Raw genomic sequence first — 12,677 nt, forward strand, 5'->3', positions numbered from 1 at the left:
TATCTCAGAGTTTATTTGATTATTCTATATTTTTATAAGAAAATGAAGATTGTTTCCAATTTATTTTTACAATTTCAACCATGTATTTTACTTCAAAGATTTATCAGACTTTAATGCTGGAAAATAAAATTCAAGCAGAAATTGATGTTTCAATTTATGGGTCGGTGTTAAATTAAACCTCTTCTGTGTGCCTATTATATGAGGCACAGGACTTCCTAGGTACTGTCTGGGACAAGGGAAATGACCATGCAGCTGACATGTCCATGGATACAGCAGCCATTTTGTGACTATGAGGCCAAGACCATAAGAACCAAAGAGATGTATGTATAGACGTCATCAATTCTGGAATTCTCAATATGTATGAAAAGTAAACCTTTTTTCTTTAAATCACTCTAGGTCAAGTGTTCTGTTACCTGTGTCCAAATATTTTATTAATTGATCCAGTCTCCGAGCTGCACATTTAAGACCAGGAAAGCAGAAGCATCTTCTGCTTTATAAGTAATTTGAAGCTCTTTTTCTGTAGCTCAGAATTCCTCAGGCAATGGTATGAAGTACCAGTTCCGTGAGGCTGCTTTTGCCTGGGAGTATTTCAGACAAATCACAAAGTAGGTAGAAGGGCACAATATCCAGTATTTGACAGGTAGCATGAAATAGATGCAGTGTGGAAGATACTGGTGCTGGTTAAGAACACAGATGGTTATGTACAATGACAGGAGGAAACATAGAGCTCTACATGGGAAAGCTTTTTGAGGGTAGCTTTCAGGGCCTCCCTGTAAGATACAATTACATTGTCTTCCAGGGACAACTTGCAGTTTATTCTACATAAAGATTCCGTCTAAGGTTTTACAGGGTTATTCACAGAAGCTTTCTGGGTCAGAATATTGCAGTAACCATAAACTGATAGTGAAGAAGGTGCTTGGTCAATTTCCTTGGAAAAATCCGATTATCAGCAAGAGAAGACACACTAAAAGAAAGAATTAGACAAAGATGAGTAGAAATAGAACATTAGGTTTTAAAGGTATTCATCAGTCTGCTGGGGGCCTCCTGGGTGGCCAGTGGGGTGTGAGGGAAGCCACAGTTAATCAAAAACTCGTTCTGCACCAGAAGCTAACTTGACAGTAATCTTCACTTTTCCAGGGCTGCTATTGAGACAATCAGCTCCTGGAAACAACTGTGTTCCCAGAAATGCTCTTGGGGGGTTCTTGGGACAAATGGCTCATCAGCCCAAGACACATCATAAAAGGAGAAGGGACAAGAGGGATTCATCAGAGGGGAGTGGAGGAGAGGGAATTGGGTCCCTTTAACCTGTAAACTGTTGAATGATAGAGATGTGTGGAAGTAAGCAAGCTGTCAGCCCCACTGTGGCTGACAGGGGGGACTTGTGCAGTGTAATTGACATGCCCTACTCACAACAAGCTTTCTAAGTGTTCCTGTCATGCCAGACTCTATCTCCCCTCCCCTGGTGACCTGTGATACTAGCGTGAAGGTTTGTGTTGCTGAGGCAAAATGCCTGAGCTACACGGGCATCCATTTGGATGATCAGGGTTTTGTCCGGTGGATACTTTTTTTAGTCCTCATTTGGCTTTCTGAGCACTGATGTAATGAGAACAGCTTCCCATGACCCGTAACTGGCATTTATGTGTTAGTCTTTCCATAGCATGTGCTAACCAAGAGAGACCCCTGTCACAGCCCTGGGAAAGTTGAGAAGAAGGAAGATAAACTTCAGAGAAAGGCAGGTCTGAGTTCAAACCATGACTTCACACATCAAAAAAACTGTGTGTGGCCTTGGGTTTTATCATCTATGAAATGAGGGATTGTGTTTCTACTTCCCAGGGCTGTTGAGAGGATGAAACAAGCTAATGTAAATAATGTACTTACTGAAGAGACTGGCACAGAGAACCAAATATAATTGTTTTATTGTTACTGTTGTCAGCATAATGTTTGTTATTGTTTTCAGTGCCAAAATACACTTTTCTGTGCACTACACCCTCTCGTCTTCTCTTGGCCATTCATTCATATATTCACTCCTTGGCAAAATGTAGGATCCATGAAGGAGGTTTTGGAGCAGCAGGGGATACAAAGATGACTGGGGCCTGGTCCTGTTGGCACAGGGGGTTTAGACCCTGGAGAAGTAAGACACTTGCTGGTCTTCCAGCGCCCTGTCCCTCCTTCTCTCACTCCACACTCTCCATGGCAACCACCGGCCCGTCTGAAATGCGAATTTGTCATGTCCCTCCCCTGCTGAAATCCCAATCCCCTCCTAAAACTGGGGTTTCTTCAGGTTTTGGGGGGGCTTCTTCCCAGGGACAGACTATTTCCGTAAGGGCTGGTTAGTAAATATGTTTGGCGTTGTGGAGCAGGGTCTTTGTTATCAGTATTCCGTTCTGTCATCAGAGCAGCTCCATAGATACATACACGGATAGACGGAGTTGGATGTGGCCAGATACCACCCAGGAGTCGTAGTTTTGGGATCCCTACTAGATCAAACGTGAAACATCCCTGCCCTCCTCCGTCCCTTTTTCCCACCTTGCAGCATCTGCCCTCGTTGTGCCAGCTGCACAGCCCGAATGTTCCTCACTTGTTCACTTGCGAGACTTTGACTTGCTGCTCTCTCTGCTAGAATACTCTTCTCCTCCCTCTTACCTGGATAAATCTGGCAGGGTTTCCTGATTTCTCCTTAGCTGTCCACTTCTCCAGATAGCTATTCCTCACTTCTCCTCCACTCCTCTGCAAGGACGTACCATAGGTGCCGTGTTTTCCTCTAACGTGCTCCAATTACACAATAAAACACTATCATGGTGCCTTTCCATTCACTTGTCTGTATCCCCGAATACACAGCCAGTCGACTAGAGGTGGAGGAGGGAATTATATTTACTTATTTAGTCGACAAGTATTTAAGGAATCCCTACTTCATGCCAAGCATTGTACAAGGTGGTAGAGATCCATCAGTAGACAAAGATAAGTATATTACCTTTCCTCGGGGATGAGGTCAAACAAAACATAAACAGATGAATTAATAATGCCAACAAAGACAGATTTTAAGTCATCTGTCTGTGTAAAAACAAAGACAGGGAATAATGGGGCCGGGTTTGGGGTGGACTGAGGGTCAGGAAGCCTGCTCTGGAGAATGTGGTCAAAGAGGACCTCCTCTTTATAAAGGAGCTCAGCTTATTTAGAGGGCTGGGGAGATGAGGGTGTGAAAAGCTGGAAGGGAGAGGCATGAGATAAGGTGTGTCAAGAAGAACAATTCCTTTTATTAACGTAATCCTAGGGCACATTACAGTGTCTGAACAGTAATGGGCCCTTGGTCTTCGATAACTGTCTCAGTGACAGCCCCCCGAAACAGATCCTGGGGCAAGAATTTTGACGCAAGAAGTTAATACTGGAAGGTGATACCAAGAGGCATGATGATGAGGAGGGAGTTGAGACAGGGAAAGGAGGAAGGCCCGTGACAGACATTAATGACCAGAGAGATGTTGCTGTAGAATATACGGGGGCTCCATCTCAAAAGGCAGCCTCTGAGAAACTGTACTAAACGCACCTCAGAGTTTCCCCAACAGGGGGGCAGGAACACTGGGGTTTTGTCCACTCATTTCCATCCCAAATTGGTCCGAAGCTGACTGAGAATTAACTCCAGGGGACTTCCACCATGCCACAGTCACAGGCCGCCGGGCGCATTCCTGCTGCCCAAGAAGGCCCTCAGCAAAGAGGCTCAGGGGTTGGAGGGCGGAGCCTTGGGTCTGTGCATGGACCGGACTGGCTCCCTGAGGCTGCAGGTTAGGCTCAGCTAAGGGGCTAGAGGCAGGGCATCAGCAGCTTCTGCTACAATGACATGCGAGTAAGTGATGGGCTGGATAAATGAATGAAAGATCGAATAGTTGTAGCTGATGGAAGAGGAGTGAATCAATGCGATAAGCCCAAGGTGAGTGGTATGAAGTAACAGGAAATACGGGATAAGAGGGATGAGTCAATGAAATAAACCCAAGGCTCTCGCTCCTGGGGAGGGTCCAGGAAGGTCCCTAGGGAGCCGCGGTGTGCTGGCGCCCAGCTAATGGTGCAGTTCTCCTTCAAATCAAGTTTGCCGGTACTAAGAGGGTAGTTTGGAGTTGGCTGGGCAGAAGTAGTCACATCATGGAAACTGGCAAGTCAAATGCTAGAAATCAGTAGCATTCCTGGAGTTCTGGTTGTCAGCGCACACAGCTCAGTGGCATCGTGAGTATGATGAGTACCTGGTTTCCATTTTCCAATCCCTGTCATACTAGTCTCCTTATTCTCACTTTATTTCTTCCAAGGCATCCTTCGTGCCTGAGGTTGTGCATCAGGCCATGGAAAATGTCCCCTCCCTAACTTTCCTGAAGACCACAGGTCCCTGTGAGAGCCATTAATCAACCTGATTTCCTGTCCTCCTCCTCTAACCTATTGCTTTCCACTATGCCTTGCAAATTAACCAGAACGATTAATAGCATCTTTCATTGATATTTCTTGTGTGGTTTAATTAGTTCCAAGGAGGAAGCTGCTTGCCCTCTTTTCAGGGAAAAACCTTTGGTATCATTAAGTGTGCAAAGATATGCCTGCTATGACTGGTTTTGGTTTATGGATGCTTATGAAGCCAGAAAATACAAAGGAATGCTTCTGTCTCTTTCACCTGAATATATTTCTAATCAGTCTGCATGCAAGGGAAATCTCTGCTGCTTAATTTTGTGCATTTAGAGTATAATTTTTTGTTGTTAGGAACAGAGCTGTAGATCACCCAAGACAGTAGTGAAATGAGAGTTCATCGCAGGAGATTTATTTCTGTCTCTTGAGTACAAGGGAAGTTGAATGATTGGGACAGTGGCTATGATCATTGATTATCTTAGAATGTGCTGGAGGGTGAGGTGTCTGCTTTGTTTGAGAATTGGAAGTTTGAGGAAAGATAGCCGCATAAGGATTTTATAATTTCACTTGTTTGGGTAAATGGACTTTTGCCTCAAGGTTATGACCCTAGTATCTACAAAGGTGAGTAGATTGCATTACCAGAAGGAACACAGTGCTAGCTGAGGATGTACACACAGAGCCCAGGATGTGGAAAAAATGACATCTGCTTGCATGTGCACACACACAGACTCCCTGTCTTCACATCTCTCATCAAGTTGCTTGTAGTCCCTGAAGACACAGTGGAGGTCTTTCTCCCTGGTCCCTCTCTCATGTCTTTCTTATACCTCACATACTCAGTCCCCTCAGGCTCTTCTCTCTCTTCAGACACAGGACCTGCCTCCAGTTCTCATTCCATCTTGGCCACATAGCAGCTCCTTCTCCCAGCATTCACCTTGCAGAGTCAAGGATTTATAAGACACACAAACCTTCCTCTTGTTAATTTTAACGGCCTCTCAGAGGAATGGTTGTCAAGCTAAGGAAGCTTCTATCTCTTTACAGTGTCTTCCAAGAACCTCCTTCTAAAATCCTCCATCCAGTCAAGAGTGGAAGGAGGGAAGAAAGGAAGAGGAAGGGAGGGAGGATAGAAGGAAGGAAGGAAGGAAGGAAAGGGGGAGGGAGAACAAATTGATCACAAAACATCCATTCTGCTTGACTAGTGAGCTTGCCCGTATGTGCCTACAAGACACTGAAGAGAAACATAGAGAGCCTCAGGCCACTAGAGCACCATGGTGCATTTCTGGGCAAAGAGAACTGGAACATTTGACGGTTACCTCCCACCCAGGTGGCTGGGAATTGTTCTTCCTGCTATTGTAGAGCTAATTAGAAGAATGCTGACTCAGGGAGTCCAAAGACCAGGACTAGCTCCAACTCTACTCTAGCCGAGTGGGGATAAGTGAATTTTCCTCTGGAGTTCTTGGTTTCTTCAGTAGTGTGGTAGTAGTAATAATAGTAGCAGAGGAAGAAGGAGAAGGAGACACTCTAATGTTTGCTGAGGGCTGTGAACTTGACGCTTTACATATGTTCTCCCAGCTAAAGCACACCAAACTCTGTGAGGTAAACAGTATTCTTCTCAGCCCCTTTCACAATCCGGTTGCCACACTGACCTTCCACTGGCAAGCCTTTTCTCCCCGGAGGTTTCACTTGAGCTGTTCCCTCTTCCCAGAGCACTTCCCTCCACTCGCCACAGCTTCCTCTCCTTCATCCTCAAGGTTTTAGCTTACATGTGACTTTCCTCAGGTGTGCCTCCCTGTCTACAAGAGCCTCCCCTTGAAAACACATAACATGATTTGGAATTGTGTTCTTTCTGACTCTCTGCTCTCCAGAGTTGAGCTCCATAGTGAGCAGCAGCCTCTTTGTCCTTGTGTTTTCTCTTTTTTATCTTCCTGTTCCCCCACAGCTGGAACCGAGTAAGTGCACCATTAAACATCTGCTGAATGAACCAGTGAATTAGTCCTGATTTAAGAGATGTAGGAACTGATGTTTGGAGAAGTTAAATAACCTGCTCAGTGTCAGACAGCTGAGAACTGGACTAAAACTCGGGTTCAGCCTGACCCACAACTGCTCTGCCCCGACCACCTAGGGAGGAGTGGCTGGGCAGACTTCTGGGAGGGGAAACCGTGAGAGCACTTCTGAGTTCCCTCTCACTGTACATTCCTCTTCAACACTAAGGGAATTTTGACCCACCAAAGAGCTTCCAGTCCCCTCTCCCCACTCTGTCTTGATGTATTCCAATTACAGAACTAGGCCCCTGGCTGATATAGTCTGAAGGAGTTGATTTACTCTCCTGAATATGGAATCAACCATGCCTGTAATACGTTATTCACTCAGCAGGATCTGACTCTCCGAGTGTTGTACAGACATTATCTGTTTAATCCTTACCAAACCCATGTGAATTTGATATCGGTCACACAGTGTGATTTCCCTTTAATCAGTAAAGACTGGGGGAAGGGAGAAAGTTAACCAGAAAGCCCATAGGTATCTTATTTAACTGAAGTACAACATCTTATGTTTTCTGAGCTCGATAGAAGTTAAAAGAAAAACTAGCAGTGTGTGTGGTTTTAACAGTCTGACACCTTCCTTCTATGCATCTAACATTTTGAATAGTTAAATACATACTTATCATTCCATCTTACGTTCGTTACATGGTAGTATTAATAATACCTTACTGTATATAAAGCACTTTAATGTAAGATGAAAAGCCAAGGGTAGTTCCCTTACAGCTATTAAGCACTGAAATTAACAGGATTTATCTTTATGTCCCTTCAACTCTCACTTGCTACATTTTCATGTTTCAAGTAATTTTTTTAAATGCACCTGCTTAGAGCCATGATGCTATTCTGCTACATCTTTAATATGGGAATGCTAAGCTGCACACACACACACACACACACACACACACGCACACATACCGGTGCTGTTAAGAGAAAATAATAACACATATGTTAAGTGCCAGGCCCAATACCTGGCCCATAGTAGGCACTTAATAATGGCAAGAATAGACAACGCCTCCTGACCTTGACACGGACGAGTGCTGGTTACACACTTAGGACTCTTGACCCATAGAAGTGGCCACGTGTAACTACCACATAATCTCCGCATGAATTGAGAGGGGCTGCACATAAATATGTATTCCATCTTATTGAATTCTCTCAGTGATTCAAGAAGACACAGGGGACATTCCTGTCCTACAGGTGAGGACGCTTGAACGGGGGAAGGGCTTTCTCTGTAGCCATACCACAGAGTTGGGGCTCCATTATGCCACTCTTTCTTCTGGAAGAAGTCTTTCCAAAGGCAGGATTCTGACATGGCACGAAGCGCTGAGACATCCTGTATTCTATAATGCAACTTAGATTTAATCACTGAGCACTTAAACTCACTTCCTATTTATTCCTACCAATACTACGAGCTGACAGAAAGAGAACATTTGGTCGTGAGAAGTGAGCAGATGCACACCACAGGGATAAAAATCCTGGTTCCCTTCAGCCTTGGTGTTCTGTGTGTATCAGCCCCAGATGGTGGAGTGGCTTGGAGTAGCTTCTGAACGCCTCCTCAAATGCTATCGATGAGGCAAATTAGGAAGCAAAGCAAAGCAAAACAGATCAGTTTTTCTGGAGTGCTTGGATTCTGGTTCACTGGGACTGTTGGTCGTGTCAGTTTAGCTAGAGAGTAAGTCTGAATTTCCTGTTTTATGGCTTGGAACATCTTACCAAGGAGCCTTCCACATCCATTTGGAGTAATAACATTTGTTAATGTTTATCGAGGACTGTCCTCTGCCAGGATCTGTTCTAAATGCTTTGCACACGTTAACCCATATAAACACAGTTTTCTCTTACTATATCTACTATGTCTTTTGGTCAAGTTGTTCCCATTTTTAAAATACTGATTTTAAAAACTAAAAACTTAAAACTGCCACACACAGAAAAAAAAAGAGGTCCCCAAATATTCCTTTCCCGTGAAGGTTTTATCATTAACCACCTTTTTCCTATTACAGTAAGATGGCCATTTGAGGCCAACAGCTCTGAAAGTCTTTACTACTGAGTAAGACTGAGGTGGCAGGTGTTATGGATAATACTCCTTTGGCCTTCTGTGCTTTCTTTTCTTTTTTTTTTTAAAGATTTTATTTATTTATTTGGCAGAGAGAAATGAGATCACAAGTAGGCAGAGAAGCAGCCAGAGAGAGAGGGGCAAGCAGGCTCTCTGCTGAGCAGAGAGCCCAATACAGGACTCCATCCCAGGACCCTGGGATTATGACCCAAGCCGAAGGCAGAGGCTTAACCCCACTGAGCCACCCAGGCGCTCTCTTCTGTGCTTTCTGACTAGACGTGGTAACATTGCCAGTTCCAGCAGCCTTCTTGTTCACAGCCACTGTCTGCTTTATATCATGAATAGCAAAATGACCCAGAAGAGTTATCATCAGTGCTGTTTTACTGATGAGGAAACCAAGGCATGGGAAAATTAAGGAACCTTCCCAAGGTCACATTCCAGAGCCCATGCACTTAACCCTTGCACAATAATTCTGCTTTACTGTACAAAATGAGCTAGTGTTCCTAATGGGACCCCAAACTACCTTGAGAAGCTGAATTCCAAAATGAAAATAAAATAAGTGGGAGTATTGCAACATGGGTTAGTGTTAAGTGCACTTGATTGACTTTCTTCGGAAATGAGCAGGAAATACTTTTGAATTTAGCCAAACTAAGCAGACAAAGTTTAGTATTTGCTTCCCATCTTGGGCCATCCTTGGTCTCCCAGATGTATCTTCTTTCTTGAAGCCTTCCCTGATTTCCTGCTCCTAATGTTCAGTACCTAATTCCCACAGACCCATGTTCTATACGAGGATAGACTATGACATTAGTTGGTAACCAGTCAACGCTTGTAATAGTTGACAAAGACCAACTAATACAGAGAGGTAACAATCAGGGAGGCTTTGAGGCTGACGTATAATGAAATTAGAGACTCTGAAATAGTACCTTTTAGATAGTCATCTATTCTCCCCCGGCCCTTTAGCGCTCAAATTCTGATTATGCCATTAAAACAACAACAACAACAAGAACAAACTTTATTACTCCAAAAGATAAAAAATGTTAATTGCAGAAAATACAGATAAAACCAAAGGAAGAAAGCAAAGAGACGCCTCAAATTCTTCCTACGTGGAGACCTCCATCATTAATCCCTCAGTGTATGACTTTCTGGTTGTTTTAATGTGAGATCCTATCTCTACCTTCTGAGGCATGACAGCTCTTTACACAACGTGGATATTTTATCTTGCATTCAGTTTTCCTCCAAGCAAAGTTACCCCAGCTTGCCAGATTATTTTTTTCAGAGACCGCCTCTGCAGTTCCCATCGTCATCCTCCTGGCTTTCATCTTCCTGCCTGAACCATATATGATGCCATATTTTAGAAGAACCGTAACCTCTCTCAACCCAGACACTAAACTCCTATGATATACTTCACTAGATTAGTGTGATTCTAATAACGCTTTTCTTTTGTTTCTTTGTTCTCCACAGCTTTTTGCAATCTTTGCATTTGCAACATGCGGTGGCTATTCCGGAGGCCTGCGGCTGAGTGTGGACTGTGTCAACAAGACGGAAAGTAACCTCAGCATTGACATAGCATTTGCCTACCCATTCAGGTAGGGAATGGCTGTTCATGCTCACAGAGAAGGCACTTCCTTCTTTCTTGTTTTTGAGGAAGGAGAGGGACAGACGGAAAGGGACAGGGAGAATCTTAAGCAAGGTCCACACCCAACGCAAAGCCCGATGCTGGGCTCGATCTCACCACCCTGAGATCATGACCTGATCCAAAATCATGAGTCTGACAATTAACCAACTGAGTCACCCAGATGCCCCTACCTAGTATTTTTCTTTTTTTAAGATTTTTATTTATTTGAGAGAGAGAGAGAGAGCATAAGCAGGGGGAGTGGCAGGCAGAGGGAGAAGCAGACTCCCCACTGAGCAAAGAGCCCAATACAGGACTTGATCCCAGGACCCTGGGATCATGACCTGAGCCAAAGTCAGATGCTTAACCAACTGAGCCACCCAGGTGTCCCTGGTATTATTTTTTAAAACAACTTTCAGCACGATGTTCGGCATCTCCTTAATCTACTCTCTTGTTCACTTCAGTTTAACTTCTATTGAGTAATCATCTTGTGTCAGACATGGTGCTGGCTCTAGAACTATAGGAAAAGGTAGAAATTGTCCCCTGAAAACTTTTCTTAAATAGGAAAGTACAGTGTCTTCCGATATCTTTCCCATGAGTCCTAGATATTTAATGTTTAATGAAGAAGAGAGGGAGGGAGGGAGAAAAGGGGTGAGGGATAATTTAAAAATGATATGGTAAAATAAATTTAAGAAATCCTTCTTAGAACTCTGCTTTTCTAATGCACATTTTGAATCACCAAGAGAAATACAACATTTCCCAAATATGTCTGACCGCAGGCACCTTCTCTCACTGAGCATCTCAGAGGATCTGCGTATCATGGAACATATCCTTATTATACTGATTTAGTGAAACTTCCTAGTCCAAAACAAAAGTGCCACAGCTCATAGCCAATAAATCATGGGGAGCAGCATTTATACCAATATACTGAATGATTTTTAAGAAAAGAACTCATAAAAGCTGCAGACACCTCTGTTCAAGTAAATACTCTAAACTAATAAGAGAGTGCAAAGCTCAGAAATATTAAGCATCGATTCCCTGGTAATTTGGTAATAAAAGCTCCCTGCGTGAGTAGAAATGAGGCAAATGGGGGTGGGGGAAGAAGTACTTGACACTTCTGAAGTTCTGGATGCACTCCTTGGCTTATTGGAGAACGACCAAGCCATTGCTCACTCACTGATCAATATGTGGGATCTAGGAGAGGAGAAAAGAAATGTCCATGGCTGGACAGCAGGGGTAGGATGCTTGGTAACATTGTTCATGAAATTGTAAAGTCTGCATTGCCTTCTCCAATGATTTTCTCCCAAATGATTGGTAGCAGCAGATGAGTCAAAGGTCAATCCATTAACATTTGAAGATCAGCAAGTCACTAGACATTGAGCACAGATCTCTCTGTCTCTCAGACTGGAAGATAGTAATCAAGAGACCTGTTTAGACAGGAAAACAGTGCCTGTTTTGTTTTGTTTTGTTTTTGGTGGAGAGCAGGGTAATGTATTTAATTTCATGCAATCCTTGGCTAAATGTATATTTAAAAATACACTCCAAGCAAACAGTTTCCGGTATTGGGCTTAATTTTCTTCCCAAGACGTGTTACCAGCCCAATAAAAGGCAGTGGAAGAAATTGGATAAAAATGTTTATTGCCATCTATGAGGACAGGGGCCCACTTCTTTGAAATATTTTTACTTGGGTTCTGGGACAAAGATAATCCACCATTATTTTTTCAGTAGCAGACACTTATCTTCCAACCACTACCTTTCTCAGAAGCTCTGTGTCTAGAACAGATGGGACTCCCCAAAAAAGCTGAAGCCAGTGAGGAAAGGGGCTTGAAGCATAGAGCTGGTCTTCCTTTGCCCTCTCCCTGCCACACACATCGCCCCCTCCCCGACTGCAGCACCTCCAGTATCTCCTTAGAACCCTAAGTCTCCTGTAAGCACTATAAAAACCACTGTTCTAGAAAAAAACAAGAAAGCTTTCGGCACTCTGCTTACCACATCTGTATAACGCTTAGCGTCTACTATTCAGGAATCAAGATTAGCCCACTCATCCCACAGAATATCTTGCACGTTTGTCCCATTAGTGTCCATCTAAGAGATATCCATACCATTCCAAAGAGGCTCTGTTTTTACTAGAGTTGCAATTTCATTCATACATTTGGATAATTCAGAATGGTGTGCCATTATCTTCTTAGGGAAGCTGTCAGTGGTAAGTGACCACATCTAGAATCTATAGAGATTATTTTGATGTCATTTGTTCCGGAAGCAGTTGGGTTAACAAGAGGTTAGTGATGTAAATCACTCAAAAGGTTATTTTCTCCCAAATTACAAGCCAATGCCAATGATTTGGTCATAATCTGAGAAATAAAAAAAGAGCATTCAGCAGCTTCTAACTATTCAGTTAATTGCAAACACAAGGAAGGCAATAAACTCTAATGCCAAGGCTGTAAATGACAGAGCAAAGAAAGCTACTTAACTTCCTTATCAGATTATCAGGTGTGGGATAAAGTCAATTTAGAAAATGCTAGATAATTTACAAAATATTCGTGTGCTGCTTCTGATAAATATGACAAAGTGTTTAACTCCTTTATACCACCCTATGTACCGTTTT

General features: G+C 43.3%; 1 protein-coding gene across 2 annotated transcripts in view; it reads left to right on the top strand.

Moving 5' to 3' along the window:
• Positions 1-12,677, top strand: part of SYNPR (synaptoporin) — a 320,636-nt gene that overhangs the window by 188,806 nt on the left and 119,153 nt on the right. For both annotated transcript variants that reach the window (XM_045991390.1, XM_045991391.1), the window contains one exon: positions 9,922-10,046. In XM_045991390.1, the coding sequence (XP_045847346.1) occupies positions 9,922-10,046 (125 nt within the window). The remainder of the gene's footprint in view (positions 1-9,921; positions 10,047-12,677) is intronic.

The sequence above is a fragment of the Meles meles genome, chromosome 20, assembly GCF_922984935.1.
Source record: "Meles meles chromosome 20, mMelMel3.1 paternal haplotype, whole genome shotgun sequence".
In the NCBI taxonomy this organism is placed as follows: Eukaryota; Metazoa; Chordata; class Mammalia; order Carnivora; family Mustelidae; genus Meles; species Meles meles.